Source organism: Neodiprion lecontei, chromosome 4 (genome assembly GCF_021901455.1).
Source record: "Neodiprion lecontei isolate iyNeoLeco1 chromosome 4, iyNeoLeco1.1, whole genome shotgun sequence".
Classification (NCBI taxonomy): domain Eukaryota; kingdom Metazoa; phylum Arthropoda; class Insecta; order Hymenoptera; family Diprionidae; genus Neodiprion; species Neodiprion lecontei.
Window position 1 is genome coordinate 14,402,173 of NC_060263.1, and position 14,548 is coordinate 14,416,720.

At 38.9% G+C, this 14,548-nt stretch overlaps 1 protein-coding gene and 1 long non-coding RNA gene across 4 annotated transcripts; one reads left to right on the forward strand and one right to left on the reverse strand.

Moving 5' to 3' along the window:
* Positions 1–596: 596 nt before the first annotated feature.
* Positions 597–1,580, reverse strand: LOC124294038. The gene is made up of 3 exons (XR_006903930.1): positions 1,476–1,580; positions 792–970; positions 597–732 (listed from the first exon to the last, which is right to left on the reverse strand). It is a non-coding gene; the product is annotated as an uncharacterized LOC124294038 (long non-coding RNA).
* On the forward strand, positions 597–13,968 carry LOC107220996 (ATP-citrate synthase). 3 transcript variants are annotated; one of them, XM_015659829.2, is made up of 11 exons: positions 597–735; positions 8,244–8,598; positions 9,071–9,264; positions 9,574–9,884; positions 10,032–10,350; positions 10,442–10,874; positions 10,958–11,283; positions 11,370–11,889; positions 11,975–12,280; positions 12,401–12,818; positions 12,918–13,968. In XM_015659829.2, exons 2-11 carry the CDS (start codon positions 8,257–8,259, stop codon positions 13,007–13,009), a joined length of 3,261 nt encoding a protein of 1,086 aa, XP_015515315.1. In that variant the 5' UTR covers positions 597–735; positions 8,244–8,256; the 3' UTR covers positions 13,010–13,968. The 3 variants fall into 3 exon arrangements, with proteins under 3 accessions (XP_015515315.1, XP_046593525.1, XP_015515316.1); XM_046737569.1 differs by lacking the exon at positions 597–735 and adding an exon at positions 6,163–6,454; XM_015659830.2 differs by lacking the exon at positions 597–735 and adding an exon at positions 6,164–6,380.
* Positions 13,969–14,548: the final 580 nt, after the last annotated feature.

The window sequence follows — 14,548 nt, forward strand, 5'->3', positions numbered from 1 at the left end:
TTGAAGAAAAATCAGATGGAGCTGCGATCGAGGGATGCATCAACATAACCTACAATGTTTGAATAAGCCTTTGACACGTCTTATAATATGTAAATAAAATTTATGGGTTAGGATTCCACGCCCATGTGACGCGCGAGCGCGACTATCGTCATCCTTGTCGCACCGGGCATCCCTCGATCGCAGCGACGCTAGCGGCTTGACACGTTAAGAGGCCCACGTCGAAACTCAGAGTCGCAAGACCTGTATGTAAGACCGTGATCCTATTCGTAACCAGGCGCTGGTATCGCTTGCGGATACATCCCGAACTACAAAATCTTTCATCACTTTTACGGTCCACTTTTCGACGATTCCGCCCTATGCGTTCGGCCTCCTTACCTCTAGTCTCCATGGACGGTGTCGCCGACGTGTCGGCCATATTGAAGGCAACTGACGTTAATTGATAATAGATTTTCTCTTATTTCCCTTAGATTGAGCCAGTTACTTTTACTGGTGTCAACTCATTGCAAATGATGTAAAGCAGCTCTCAGAATCTATAAATCTCATCAATAAGGTTCGATCCGTGGTGTCTAGTCGGTGACAGCGTGGCAACTGTTCGTCTTCGGTGTTTCGCGATCGCGGGGCGCAGCGTTAAATCGTCCTTTCGCTCCCTGTCGGTTGTGTCGATGGATGTTTTCGTCGTCGGATTTCCAGTCGAATTTTGAATTACACGTTATTATCCGAGGCGCCTGTCAACTTGTGAGTAACATTATAGAATATTTCGTTCAATCCGACGAATTATAATCACGACTTACCTTCCAATATCTCGATAATATAGTTTTATTGTTCCTCGTCTTTATTACATCCGTATTGCAACAATGATGCCAATTGACAAGAGATGTTCAGCCAAACAACAGCAAGCGACGCACGACGGGATTGTATTTACTTGACAATTGTTCTTGTCGAGTATATAAACAACTAGGTTCTCTTCTTTCTATTAAAAAATTCGAACTTCTCGTAAAACTTGCGTCACAACTAACCTAAAAAATAGCGCAGAGATCTGATATTCATTCGTCATTTCAGTTTTGCTTCAATCAGTCATATCATTGTTTGCCTGCCCATTGCGAATTACAGTTGATGTGACCGCGGTGATTGAGATTACGTTCAATATCGATAATATATACTTTTTCAGCGTAATTAAAACCTGATTGAGCACGGGGTAGTTGCACAATCGGAATAATCAAATACGACTACTATCTGTCACGCCTGATTGATTGTAGTGTAGTGTAGACCAGTATTCCAGATAGGAAGATAAAACGGTTATGTCTTGCTATTTCTTTCATTTCGAAACAGGAATAACCTTGGCAGAAACGTAACCACCAATTCAATAAATATGCAATCGCGTTCAACGGGTTACGCAAGGTTTTTCACGTATTTCTAGTTCTTTTATTTATGCAACTTTTTCTCCCACCAGCTGGACTGCAGCCCGAATTGCTCACGTTATTTCGTGATTTAAAATCAAGCTCCTTCATAACCCATAAGAACAAGTGTTCCACGATTTTTGTATATTGCTGATGTAGACTTTACAAAATGTAGACTTAATGGTTGCTTACTTACTGATGTACACCAATTATGTACATCACGTCACGCGGTTTGTGAAAAATAATTAGCCAATGCTGTTCCTCATATTTATGCAAAGTTTCTCTCCGTTCAATATCGGTGGGGATTCAAAAATAGTCAAGTGACGAAGATGTTGGCTTATTACGTGACGTTTTGAAATAACAATCATGTGTTAAACGCGTCGTTTACGCTTAGGGGGGTGCCCTGGTCGGATTCGACGTTGACGTACCTATATATCTCCAAATATCATGCATTTCCATTCGTCGCAGAAATAAAGAAGTAGCATGAATTCAACGAATTTACCATTGCGATTTCATGGAATCCATGCCATTCCCGTATTTCTGCGTCAAATGAAAGTGGATTGGAGTGTTTTTGTTGAGAATTGTGTATAAAATTGGGACGTTATGCCCATTTTCACGTTTTAGGTACGTGGAGTTCGATATTTGCACGTACATACAACGTCGAAGTTGACTAGGGCACCCCCTTAAAGCAACCCCTAATACGAATAATACGTTTTCTACTTCGTTTTCATTATAGCATTTACATATTAAGCCGCACATAATTACTGTTTGCCCAATTATCGTCCGGTACCTGTACGCAATCCTTATTCGAATGAATGCGGCAATGTATATAAGAAGTACGGAGCAACGCTTCGAGTTTTGAATTCCTCGGTTATTGGTACGAAAAGTCGCGACGTTGGTCTCGAATAAATTCGCAACGTTAGTAGGCATATCATGCAATGTAGGTATATAATTACATGTATCAATGTAGGTACATGTATGTACCTAAACCGATGACACAATTTCGATATTTTTATACCCTATTTGTGTATAATTCGTTTCATCTACACCATTTCTATTAGCGTATGTATAAGCCTGCGTTTCGCGCTCTGCTCAAACTCAGAAGCCGTCGCATGACGCGTACGACGCACGTTGAATCTACGAGGAATCTATTTGACCTGAGTATTAAGCGTAGCCTGCGTGCGGATTATCTGTTATTCTCACATGACGCCGCAAATGCAAATTGATTTACGTAATACTCGCACTTTGACTCCGGACTAAACTCGCGAGACTCCAGGCTGATTGTCAATCGCGCGGTGGCAAAAAAACCGGGAGCCACGGGTTTGCCGCTTGCTTGTAGCGATAATATATCTATTTGCCAAAATAGCCAAGTTCCTCTCTGCAGCGGTTTTGGGCCTATCGGGATATTTTATTCTACGGATGTAATGCAGACACTGCACACGTTTGCCGAGGAGTTCTCCGAACGTAGACAAGTACTACTTAGTAGATATGATAGATCTGCTAAGTTTACATATTTCGTTTTCCGTCGTACACCTACTACAAAGAAACTCCGATCAATTAGCTAAGGGAATGCAGGAAGCCCATTATCTACTATTCTCTTCTACGCGTGAATTATCATCCTTAATGAATGAATAATGATTTAAACACGTTCCGACCTGGTTTATATGAAAATAAACTCTCATTCTTCAGTCGTGCGTTAGACATCTTTCGGTCCGCTCTTCGTTCGTTTGTGGTGGGTGGTGGGAAGCGAAAAAACAAAAAAATTATTATTTGCCGCCTGTTACACGTTTCCGCTATAAGTATACACGTTTTAAGGTAAAAAAAAACAAAAACTGCATAGCCGTAAATCGAATTAGAGAAACACATTTCCCTCCAATTCGTTTAAAATTTATGGGCCCCTTGGCCCAATATTTTAATATTTCTCGTCATTAGAGAGAGATTAAAAAAAAAAAAAAAAAACACTTGGTGCGTTTACGCCGTGCGACAGGAAGACGAGAGCCGAGTGATAGTGCAAATGTGGTCATAATGTCACAACGACGCCTCTTTCAGCAGACATAATTAGTCAAAGAATCATCGTAGTCATAGAATGTCCTTCGGCTATTGTTGTCGCGATGGTGTAAGTTATTTAAAAAATCAAATGTACGTTACTCGAAGAAAAACAAGCGAACATTTTCTCTCGCCTGTGAAGAACGAACGTACGAAACAGCGACGTGCAAGGCTCGTCATCAACCGTGACTATCACGTATTCATCACGGTTCGGTCACTCGTGTGTTAATGTCAAGCAGACGTCACGACCCCTCCATCAGCGAAACCATACACAGATAGTCGCCAATCGGGAATTGGTTTTCGTTTCCGAAGGAGGTTCTGTCCAAATATTGAAAACATCCTGTTCCTCGCAACTAAACATATAAAAAAATAATGATCGCACGACTATTTTTCCTCGCGGTGGCATAACTTTGTGAAAAATGGTCGTTATTTTTATCACGACTATTATCGCCGGCGGCCGCGAAGAATATTTTGAAATATGTTACGCTATTGTTGAGATAGGTCGTGACTAGATAATACATTTGTGTGCGTATGCGTGCGTGTGTGCGCGCATAACCGATTCTATAAGGCTTCACCTGCGGCTCTACTTGACTCGGCCTGTCCAATCGACTGGAAAATAACAGTTACAGTTTGAAATATTACGATAAGAATAACAGTTATACACGAAATTTCCTGCAGAAGTAAACATAAATAGGTTGATATTGTAATATCCGGAATATGAAGCTTCCGCGTTCGATACTTCGCGAATCCTTCACAGAATTGCTCACCGATTCTAATCCAACTTCTGCAACATTTACTCTATGACGACAACAAGTTTTACAGACCGCTGCATGAAGCTGAAACTAGCAGCCAAACGGTTAAACTTTTTGGAAATAGAAAAATGCAGTTCAGTCTTATCCTCGTAATTCTATAAAAGTATCGGAGGTTTAAGGTACTTCACTATCTTATTCAAATGAGCATTAGAACGTTTGGCCGCTAATTCTGGCTGGTAGTTTCAGTCTCGTGACCGCTGCTATCGATATAATGCAAATTGTGAAAATAGGTTACATCTAAGCCCTTGTGTAAATGCAAATTCTTTTCATTGCCCGGGTTTGTATGGCCAATGGCCACACGTAGGTATGTGTACACATAACGCACTTTTACAACCCCCCTCACATCAACTTCCAAAAAATGTACATGTAACACATACTACGGAGCGACGATGCGTTACGCAATGGACAAGGCGATTTGCAGTGTTAGCGACCGCCCCCTACGTAATGGTTAGAATATAACAAAATTGAAGTAGATAGGTATATGTGTACGCTATGCATATGAACTTGTCCGCCGGTGATAACAGTCCTGCCTACTTGTACACGCGTGGCCGTGGTGTGACTTTATCACCACGTGGTATAAACCTGCATATTTTATCGCGCTACTCCGCCTGATGTTCCCTCGTCAAATAATCGTTGCCGATTCAAGATATCGATACGAATTCGTATATTTCTATCGTATCCATGTGTGGTTAGAGAATATTTCTTGAAGCGACGCAGCTTATGCGTTATATTCACATTTTTAGGAGGGGGGGGGGGCTATCCGATAATAGATGTTGGTAACCGCAGGACGCAAAGCTCGCCCTCCTGCCCTTTCTGCAAATACGAAAATACTATACGAAAACTCTATTCTTCAATATCTATATGTAGTAAGAAGTATATACATATAGTATACAGTATAGTAAAAAGTTTTTAAGATTTTTTTCTCTTCCGATTATTATTTGCATTATTGGTATTTTTAAATGTCCGTAAAATTGTTCGAAATTCAATTAAATTCGTAGCGTTATACATACCTTATGTAGCAGTATTTAATTGTTATACAACTCGTTACATGACGTAAGCTTATCGTTAACCGTTTGAACGCTTATTTATCGAATATGTATAATATAGGTATCAACCGTAATTTCCCGTCCTACAATTGATTCAACGATGAGTCAACGACCTAATCTCCGTGCAATCATTTGTTTTGCACGCTTGTTTTTGCCACCGTCTCGCTATTTGCTAACGTTGCCGTGACATATTACACGGTAAATCCTACTAAAAATACATACAAGTCAAAACTAAATCTGCAACTTCCTTTTCATGAGCCGGTGACCTGGGTGCCTGGCCACGTGGCTTCGTTTCACGTTTCATTTAATAGTTAGTTCTCCCTTCCGAGATGGCTCGTTGGTCGTCATTTCCTACGACATACACATGTCATATTTCTTATACAAATACGGCCTAAACAACGTGTGTATTTCTATTAGTTTGTCCTTTCACTTCTCAACCTGTTTGTCGCTCTTCCGTTTATTACACGTATAATTTATACATATTATAAGTGTATTGTATTTTTTTTTTTAATACAATTCATACATATTATAAGTGTATTGTTCTCCTTGATAATGAAGAGCAAGTTTAGCAAGTTGAAACGCGGGGGCATTGCGAAGATCAGTTATGCATCCGTCGTGCGATATTAAACTTTTTTATATTCCGAAAAGAAAAAGAGAGAAGCAAAAGAGAGATCGGATGAGTGTGACGATTAGGATATGCAGAAAAATGTTGAAATCGTACGATCTGTGGCTTTTGCCATTTGATTATCGCAAGGACGTGGGGCAGCGATTCCCACACATACACATGCAGGCAGGCATACGTTATAATACACGTATAATGCACATTTATACATATGGGATCGCAGCACGTCGGAAACTTCAGTCTGCCGCGAGCAGTCGGCCGAGTAAACGATCTGTTCTGTCGTCACTTACTTCTAATTTTTTCAATTCATAATTACAATCAATTTCAAGTCAACACCGTGATACCTGTTAGAATAAGAAATCCATTTTGGCAGAGCACAAATATCACGAACCTTTACGCACCAGGTGAAAGACGTCCAAGTGTTCTACGTTTTGCAAAATCTTCATCCTCACAAACGGTAAAACTGTTTTCAGTGGATAAACGTTTCATTCGTATTATTCCCGCCTTTGCTTTCAACTGTATTTAACCGCCGTACGTATATGTTTTACCGACTGGTTGTAATTTTCTTTATCATTGTTACCTTCGATGTATTATTATTTCTTCGTCAAAAGTAGTTTTCGAGCTTTAAACTGTGGAAAGTTAAGCACCCTTGAGTTGAATCTCTCAAATTAAAATGTAATTTCGCAATCAACGTTTCGTCCGGTGCTTACATCATTACTTCTTCCTAGGTTGCGTTTTCTTATTTCTTTTTTTATTCAACTTTTCATGTACGCGCACACGTGAATTAGAATTCATTTAAATGACGACTTTTAGTCAAGGTTAGCCTCATTGACATAAGGTTCCCGCAAATTATCGGTAATGTATTCTCAACGTGACGCGGCCACGAGTGTCTCTTCACCTTTGATTTCTTTTGCTTTTTGCAATTTTTTCTTCCCGCCGTTTCTGAGCCAATCTTGTAACATCAGGAGAAAATGTCTGTTTCGATTCATTAGGACATTGAATTGCCTATAGTGTTTTCCGTATTTCAGATCGCGGTATTTTTAAACGAATATTTAATTGTACATACGCACAAGAAGCAGGACGTTTGTATCAGTTGCTTTACAAGTGTAAAATTGATCAAGTTTTCAACAACGATACCTCTGTCCGAATATTCTCCCGTTACTTCTATATGAACTTTTCAATATATATATACGTATAATGATACTCAACTTGGATCAATTTTTATTTGAAGAAAGTTGTGAACGGAGAAAGTGCCGTAACGTTGGACTGACACGTCTCTGCGTTAGAAAGACCGCTTTCCGGACCTTTTCGGCATCCATACGGTCTTTCTGTACGTTCGATTGATCAGCAGCAGACTATTTATTACCCAAATATACGTGCAACCTCGAATCCTTTCATTCGTTGACTTTGCTTTTATTTTATTGTCTCATACTCACATGTATGCTCTGTCACCAATAACGTTATAACGAGGAATCCACATTAACGAAAAAATTGCTGATTTCGATCTGCGTAGAGAATAAGAGATGTAAAAATGATAATTTTTTTTCTTTAATTTTTATCGTACAATACCTCGATGGTCTTCCTGTGCGTCGTAAGCATAATTGGATAAAAGCCACGCGTTCGGAATTATCGTCGAACTGTACACGTGCACGGCATACAACGTATATATGCAGAATGTATGTACATTGTACGTTCATAGATCTATGCGTCAGTCGAGGGTCGAGTGTTTGGGAATATCATTTTCATTCTTGGTTACGAATAAATTTTTCAATCTGCTGCCCTTTGAATGTGCCCTCATTAATTTATTGTGATAGATGTAGATGTTATATGCATGCACGGAACTGTACGATACTATCATATAACAAGTGAAAGTAGAGACCTTCCGTCTGGCTCAATGTTCGATTGAATTCTAGAGCGGTAACGGTTTTCTGGTACATAACAATTCGCTTATGTGTTATTTTAATTTTCCCTCGTGCCGATTGGTTGAATGAAAAAATAATTTATGCTGGAACAATTTTATTTTCATGCCTACATACTTTTCCTGCTATAGCTACAACTTTGGCACTCCAGTCACTTACGTATAATGAGTCCAAAAGTCAACTAGAAAAACTGGTTTTCAGCTCTCTGATGTTCAGCATTTACTTGAATATCTGGTCACTCCACAGATAATCTTCTTTATTCTCTTTTTGTGTAGCAGAATCGTTTTACTTTGACTAAATCACATACAAAAAAATACTGTAAAATGCCTTTTCAAATTTCAGATATAACGAAGAAAAATGGGACAGCTTTATAAATGAAAATCTAAACTTGTGTGTTTCAGATTATTAGAAAAAATGTCAGCCAAGGCAATACGCGAGGCGACGGGCAAAGATCTGATTAATCGTAATCTAGTGAAGGGAACTGCTGCTGTTAAATGCCAGTTTGTTTCTATCGATGACAATACAAACTGGGTTGATATTGCTATTGAAAATCCATGGCTCAAAACTGAGAAACTAGTTGTCAAGCCTGATCAGCTGATCAAGCGACGTGGTAAATTGGGACTAATCAAAGTCAACGCTGATCTACCTACCGTTCAGAAATGGGTAGAAGAAAGGATGAACAAAGATCAACAGGTCGAAAAAGCTACTGGAAAGCTAAAGACGTTTATAATCGAGCCTTTCATACCTCACAAACCTGTAAGTAATTTTTTCAATTTTGAAAGATTTGTCGTCAATTTTATTACAGGGTGTCTACTACCTGGAAAAACTTGGAACTCCTTGAATTCTCAGAGATTTTTTTTTCTCTTGGAATATCCAGGAATTCTCAGGGAATTTGTTGACGAATACGAATTTTTTTTTTATAATTCAATCAACTTATAAATAGAAAACTTACCGATACGTACTATATGCAAAGACCCAAGTATGAACAATTTTATCCGACACATATATAAAAAAAAAATTTCCGCTTCGTACTAACTAACATTGTTTAAGTGCACCACAGATGGAAAATTATCTCTCCGATACATCTGTAAAAATTGAAAAATTGCCTAGAAAAACCTGGGATCCCCAGGGAATTTGGGTCCTGACTTTATTAGGCACCCTATTATTAAAACAATATCCAATAACGCCTATTAATTGTAATTCTCCGAATTGTTCTTTACATCAATAGGAGGAGGAAGCTTACGTCTGCATATACTCTCATCGTAAGGCAGACACAATTCTATTCCATCACCAAGGTGGAGTAGACATTGGAGACGTAGATGCCAAAGCTCTCAAGTTGGAAGTACCAGTAGGTTCATCTCCTCCTGACCAGGCTAAGCTGACTGAAAAATTATTAATCAATGTATCGCCAGCTAAAAAACCGTGAGTCATTTTCGTGATACTATCGAGTTATAAGCAACAATTTTATCTTGAACATAATTTATAGATCCCCCTCTGTTGCTGTCATAATATACACATGTTTATTGAAGAAATATTAATTACCAATCGGCACAGATCAGCTATTCAGCATATTTGTCTCCTGGTTTCAGCAAAAGTCCTGTGTCCTTTGGGGCTTTGCTATCAATATTTCAATGTATTCGCATTTGCAGGTTTATTTCGGATAATTGGCAACATGTTACATCAATGCCAGAGTAAACCATACCTACAGACAAGTGTTTTTTTTTGTTTCAGTGTGATCGCCAAATTCATCGAAGCTCTGTACAAATTATACGTTGAATTGTACTTCACTTACTTGGAGATAAATCCGTTGGTTGTGACAAATGACGCAATCTACATACTGGATCTTGCAGCAAAGTTGGATACTACAGCTGATTTTATCTGCCGACCCGTGTGGGGTGAAATTGATTATCCACCTCCTTTTGGTCGGGATGCTTATCCCGAAGAAGCTTATATTGCTGATCTGGATGCTAAGTCTGGTGCCAGTCTGAAATTGACAATCCTGAACAGATCGGGACGCATCTGGACGATGGTCGCTGGTGGAGGTGAGAGTTGTTACAAGTATAAGAAAACTTTGAAACTCGAAAGACCTAAATCACGTGTTGTAGTTACCTGCAATCATATAATTTGCAGTTTTGTTTGCTAAAAGTATTTTTTTATTTTTTTTTTTTATTAAAGAAGATGTTTTTCAGGTGCGTCCGTTATTTATTCGGATACAATTTGCGATCTTGGCGGTGCATCAGAGTTGGCAAACTATGGCGAATACTCTGGAGCCCCCAGCGAGCAGCAAACTTATGAGTACGCGAAAACCATTCTGAGCCTGATGACAAAAGAAAAGCATCCTGATGGAAAAGTACTGATTATCGGCGGTGGTATTGCTAACTTCACAAACGTTGCAGCAACATTCAAGGGGATCGTCAAGGCTCTGCAAGAATTTCAGCCAAAGCTGATTGAATATGATATTAAAATCTTTGTGAGGAGGGCAGGGCCTAACTACCAAGAGGGTCTAAGGTAAATTGATGTCAACGAACAACACGTTGCGATGCTGTGTTTGAATTGTTAACGTTTACTGTGACTTATTTGTACCTGTGTTTTCGAACAGAATTATACGCGAAGTTGGAAAGCGCCTGGGCATATGTGGCTATGTATTCGGTCCTGAAACACACATGACTGCTATCTGCGGTATGGCTCTCGGAAAGAAGCCAATTCCTGATCCTGAGGCACAGGAATTCTCGACAGCTAATTTCCTCCTCCCCTCTGGCCAGGATGTTGGTCCCCCAGCGCCACAAAAGACCAGCTCTGGCTTGCCTATGCAACAACAAAAGATAAAAGAAACCGACGTTGTTGATTCGTCTAGTGGGCAGGAGTTATTCAGCAATAAAACCAGGGCTATTATTTGGGGAATGCAAAACAGGGCTGTTCAAAGTATGCTGGACTTTGACTTTGTGTGCAGGAGAACAGAACCCTCTGTAGCAGCTATTGTATATCCGTTTGTGGGTGACCACAAGCAGAAATTTTACTGGGGCCACAAAGAGGTCAGCTTGACTTATATTCAAGTTTTGATGAGTCTAACGATAAGTTTAAGAAAAGTTGTTGACAGCGCGATTCTTTTGCATAGGTATTGATTCCTGTTTACAAACATATGAAAGATGCGATGAACAAGCATCAAGATGCTGATGTCATGGTGACTTTTGCCTCCTTGCGCTCAGCTTACGACAGCACAGTTGAAACTCTTCTATTCCCACAAATCAGAACTATTGCCATTATCGCTGAAGGTATCCCTGAAAATATGACAAGGAAGTTAATTCTACTCGCTCAGGAAAAAGGAGTCACTATCATCGGACCCGCAACTGTTGGTGGTGTAAAGCCTGGATGTTTCAAAATTGGTAACACTGGAGGTATGATGGATAATATTCTACACAGCAAACTCTACAGACCAGGAAGGTGAGGTTTTTCAGTTGGTTAAGCGGTTATTTCCCGTTTATTGTCTTTTTAGACACTCGAGTCATCCAAATTTTTCTGTATTACAGCGTTGCCTATGTATCGAGATCAGGTGGTATGTCAAACGAATTGAATAATATAGTTTCCAAAGCATCTAATGGTGTATTAGAAGGAGTAGCTATTGGTGGAGATCGTTATCCTGGCACTAATTTCATGGACCATATAATGCGTTATCAAGCCAATCCCAATGTCAAGCTGATAATCCTATTGGGCGAAGTGGGTGGAGTTGAAGAGTACGAAGTTTGCGAAGCTCTCAAGTCTAAGAAGATAACGAAACCTTTGGTAGCTTGGTGTATCGGTACCTGTGCCAGTATGTTCAAATCTGAAGTTCAATTTGGGCATGCTGGCTCTATTGCGCACAGTAATCTTGAAACAGCTGTGGCGAAGAACGCTGCATTGAAAGCTGCTGGAGCTTACGTTCCCGATAGCTTCGACAATCTCGGCGATCTAATCCAGAATGTCTATCAGGGATTAGTGAAAGCTGGAATCATTCGTCCTGAACCCGAAGTTCCTCCACCCACTGTACCTATGGACTATAGTTGGGCAAGGGTTGGTACACGTTTTGCAAACTCCTTACACAATTTTATTCAGGGCAATTTATTACATTAAGAGATTTGTACTACTTCTATTTCAGGAACTTGGTTTGATACGAAAACCTGCATCCTTCATGACATCGATCTGCGATGAGCGTGGCCATGAGCTGCTCTATGCTGGTATGCCAGTGACGGAGGTGCTGAAACAAAATGTTGGAATTGGCGGAGTTGTGTCTTTACTGTGGTTCCAGCGATGTTTACCCGCAACTTATTGCAAATTCCTGGAAATGTCGCTGATGCTTACCGCTGATCACGGCCCAGCCGTATCAGGTGCCCACAATACTATCGTCTGTGCCCGAGCTGGAAAAGATTTAGTCAGCTCACTAGTATCTGGATTACTTACTATTGTAAGTTGTCAAAAGCTTCCCGATTAATCGTGATTACGTTAAACCATCAGTGGAAAATAATTTCGAATTCTAAATGACCTCATTCCGATGTTTTACGTATTTTTTTGCCCTTGCCTACAGGGAGATCGATTTGGTGGAGCTTTAGATGGTGCAGCCCATATGTTTTCAGAAGCCTACGACGCAGGCCTTCATCCTCAGGAATTCGTAAATGACACGCGCAAGAAAGGGAAGCTTATCATGGGAATTGGGCATCGGATTAAATCCATCAATAATCCGGATATGCGCGTGAAGCTCATTAAAGAATTTGTGTTGGAAAATTTCCCTGCCAAACCACTAGTCGAATATGCTCTGGAAGTTGAAAAAATTACGACAAGTAAGAAGCCTAATCTTATTCTCAATGTCGACGGCATGATTGCATGCGCATTTGTCGATATGCTGAGAAATAGCGGCAGCTTCACGAGGGAAGAGGCTCAGGAATATATTGAAATTGGAGCTATCAACAGCCTCTTCGTACTTGGAAGGAGTATCGGTTTCATTGGTATGTATTCGATATTAGCGGGTTCACTCAAAGTATAAAATCCATATGCTCTGACAGATCACTATAAAATGAATACTTATAACCTTTTCTGTTTTCCAGGTCACTTTATGGATCAGAAGAGATTAAAACAAGGACTATATCGTCATCCCTGGGACGATATTTCTTATGTACTCCCTGAACAGTACAATTAAAGATCGTCACATCATAATCCACAATATTTGTCATAAGCGCTTAATAATAATTTCCGATTCGTACTTTTACTGATTCCTGCCTAAATCGGACAAAAAAGCCTGAGTCATATATTATTTTCCATAAAAAATTGTTTTCATGAATTTGAATAAACTTGAAAATGAGCCTAGCTCTGTGAAAATACTATAATATCGTATTAGGTACATTCCACGTAAATGTCGCACCTAGGTCAGCACAGTGTCATCACACACACACGCACACACACTTTATTGTTCGTACGACTTGCAACTTTGCAATAAGGTATTAATACTTTATAGGAAGCGATAATTTGTCATCGGTTAAAAAACAGCACGATATTAAACGGTTGAATTATCACTGTCTCGTGCATTGCATTTTATTTAGCATTCCCTGTTCCTGAATGCAGTTCAAAATAGAAATTTATGTCACTCGTTATTTTGTTATCATTTTATTCTGACGTATTTATGAATTATGATGAAACACTATTTCAAGTTTGAAATTCGATTTTCATCGATTTCATGGTTTGCTGTCACTGTTACATATTTTATAGATAACTCGGAATACAGAATGAAGTATGGAAATTCGGATAATAGATAGGTATTGTGAAACGATCAATGGCTTGATAATGGTAAAATTTTTGTTTTCAATATTATTATGCTGCAAAAAACAATAGTAATTATCACTGGAAAGAAGACATGCAGCATAAAAAACTTGGCGAATTATAATTGAAATTAATGATAATTTACACGTTGCACTTGATCATTTTTCGCTTTGAATTGAGGTGATTGAATTTGGGGCGCAGTTTGTTGGACGCATCAGAATATTATCAGGAGCACGATTATTTTATGTATTTTACCCGTATCATATATCACTCAATTCAAATGTGAACCGAATGCCGCCATCAGGTTGTATTTTAATAAAGCATTATACTTTAACTGTTGAATAATTTTCGTAAGTTGTCAATTTATAAAATTTTAATTCTAGCGCAAGAGTAGACATCTGATGGATTTATTACACGAGGACTAGAACATGTGTAAAATATTTATATGCGTATTGTTACTTAGGTTTTTACTTAGCATATTATAATTTTGTTTTTTTTTCTGAATGTCTCGATAACTGTAATTATCTAATTAAAATTATAGGTGAGATTAAAATGGTTGAAGATATTACCTTCTGTATAAATGTTAACTGTAGATGCTTTTAGAAACTAAGAATATTTGAAAAACGATTTTAAAAAAATAATAAATATAAAAAAAAAAACCATGTCTGAGTTTAATTTTGCACTCAGACGTCCTTTTAATTACTCGTGATTTCGAAACTAAAGTATTACAAAAAATAATTTCAAGAATCTCTTTAGTTCAAAATGATTGCTGCACTTTTGTCACAAGTAGAACTCATGCTTCACAGTTCTCGTCGGATAATTTTAGGGGCAATAGGGGAAGGCTTTGTGAAAATGGGGGGGTAGGTATTAGGGTTCCAATATTTTTTCATAAAATTCATCAAATAAAAAAATTATACATATA

Excerpts from the sequence above, each read along its gene's own strand:
- LOC107220996 (XM_015659829.2), top strand. The coding sequence starts at position 8,257 with ATGTCAGCCAAGGCAATACGCGAGGCGACGGGCAAAGATCTGATTAAT. Across the intron at positions 11,890-11,974 it reads TGGACTATAGTTGGGCAAGG|GAACTTGGTTTGATACGAAA; the intron begins GTTGGTACACGT and ends CTTCTATTTCAG. Across the intron at positions 12,819-12,917 it reads AAGGAGTATCGGTTTCATTG|GTCACTTTATGGATCAGAAG; the intron begins GTATGTATTCGA and ends TCTGTTTTCCAG.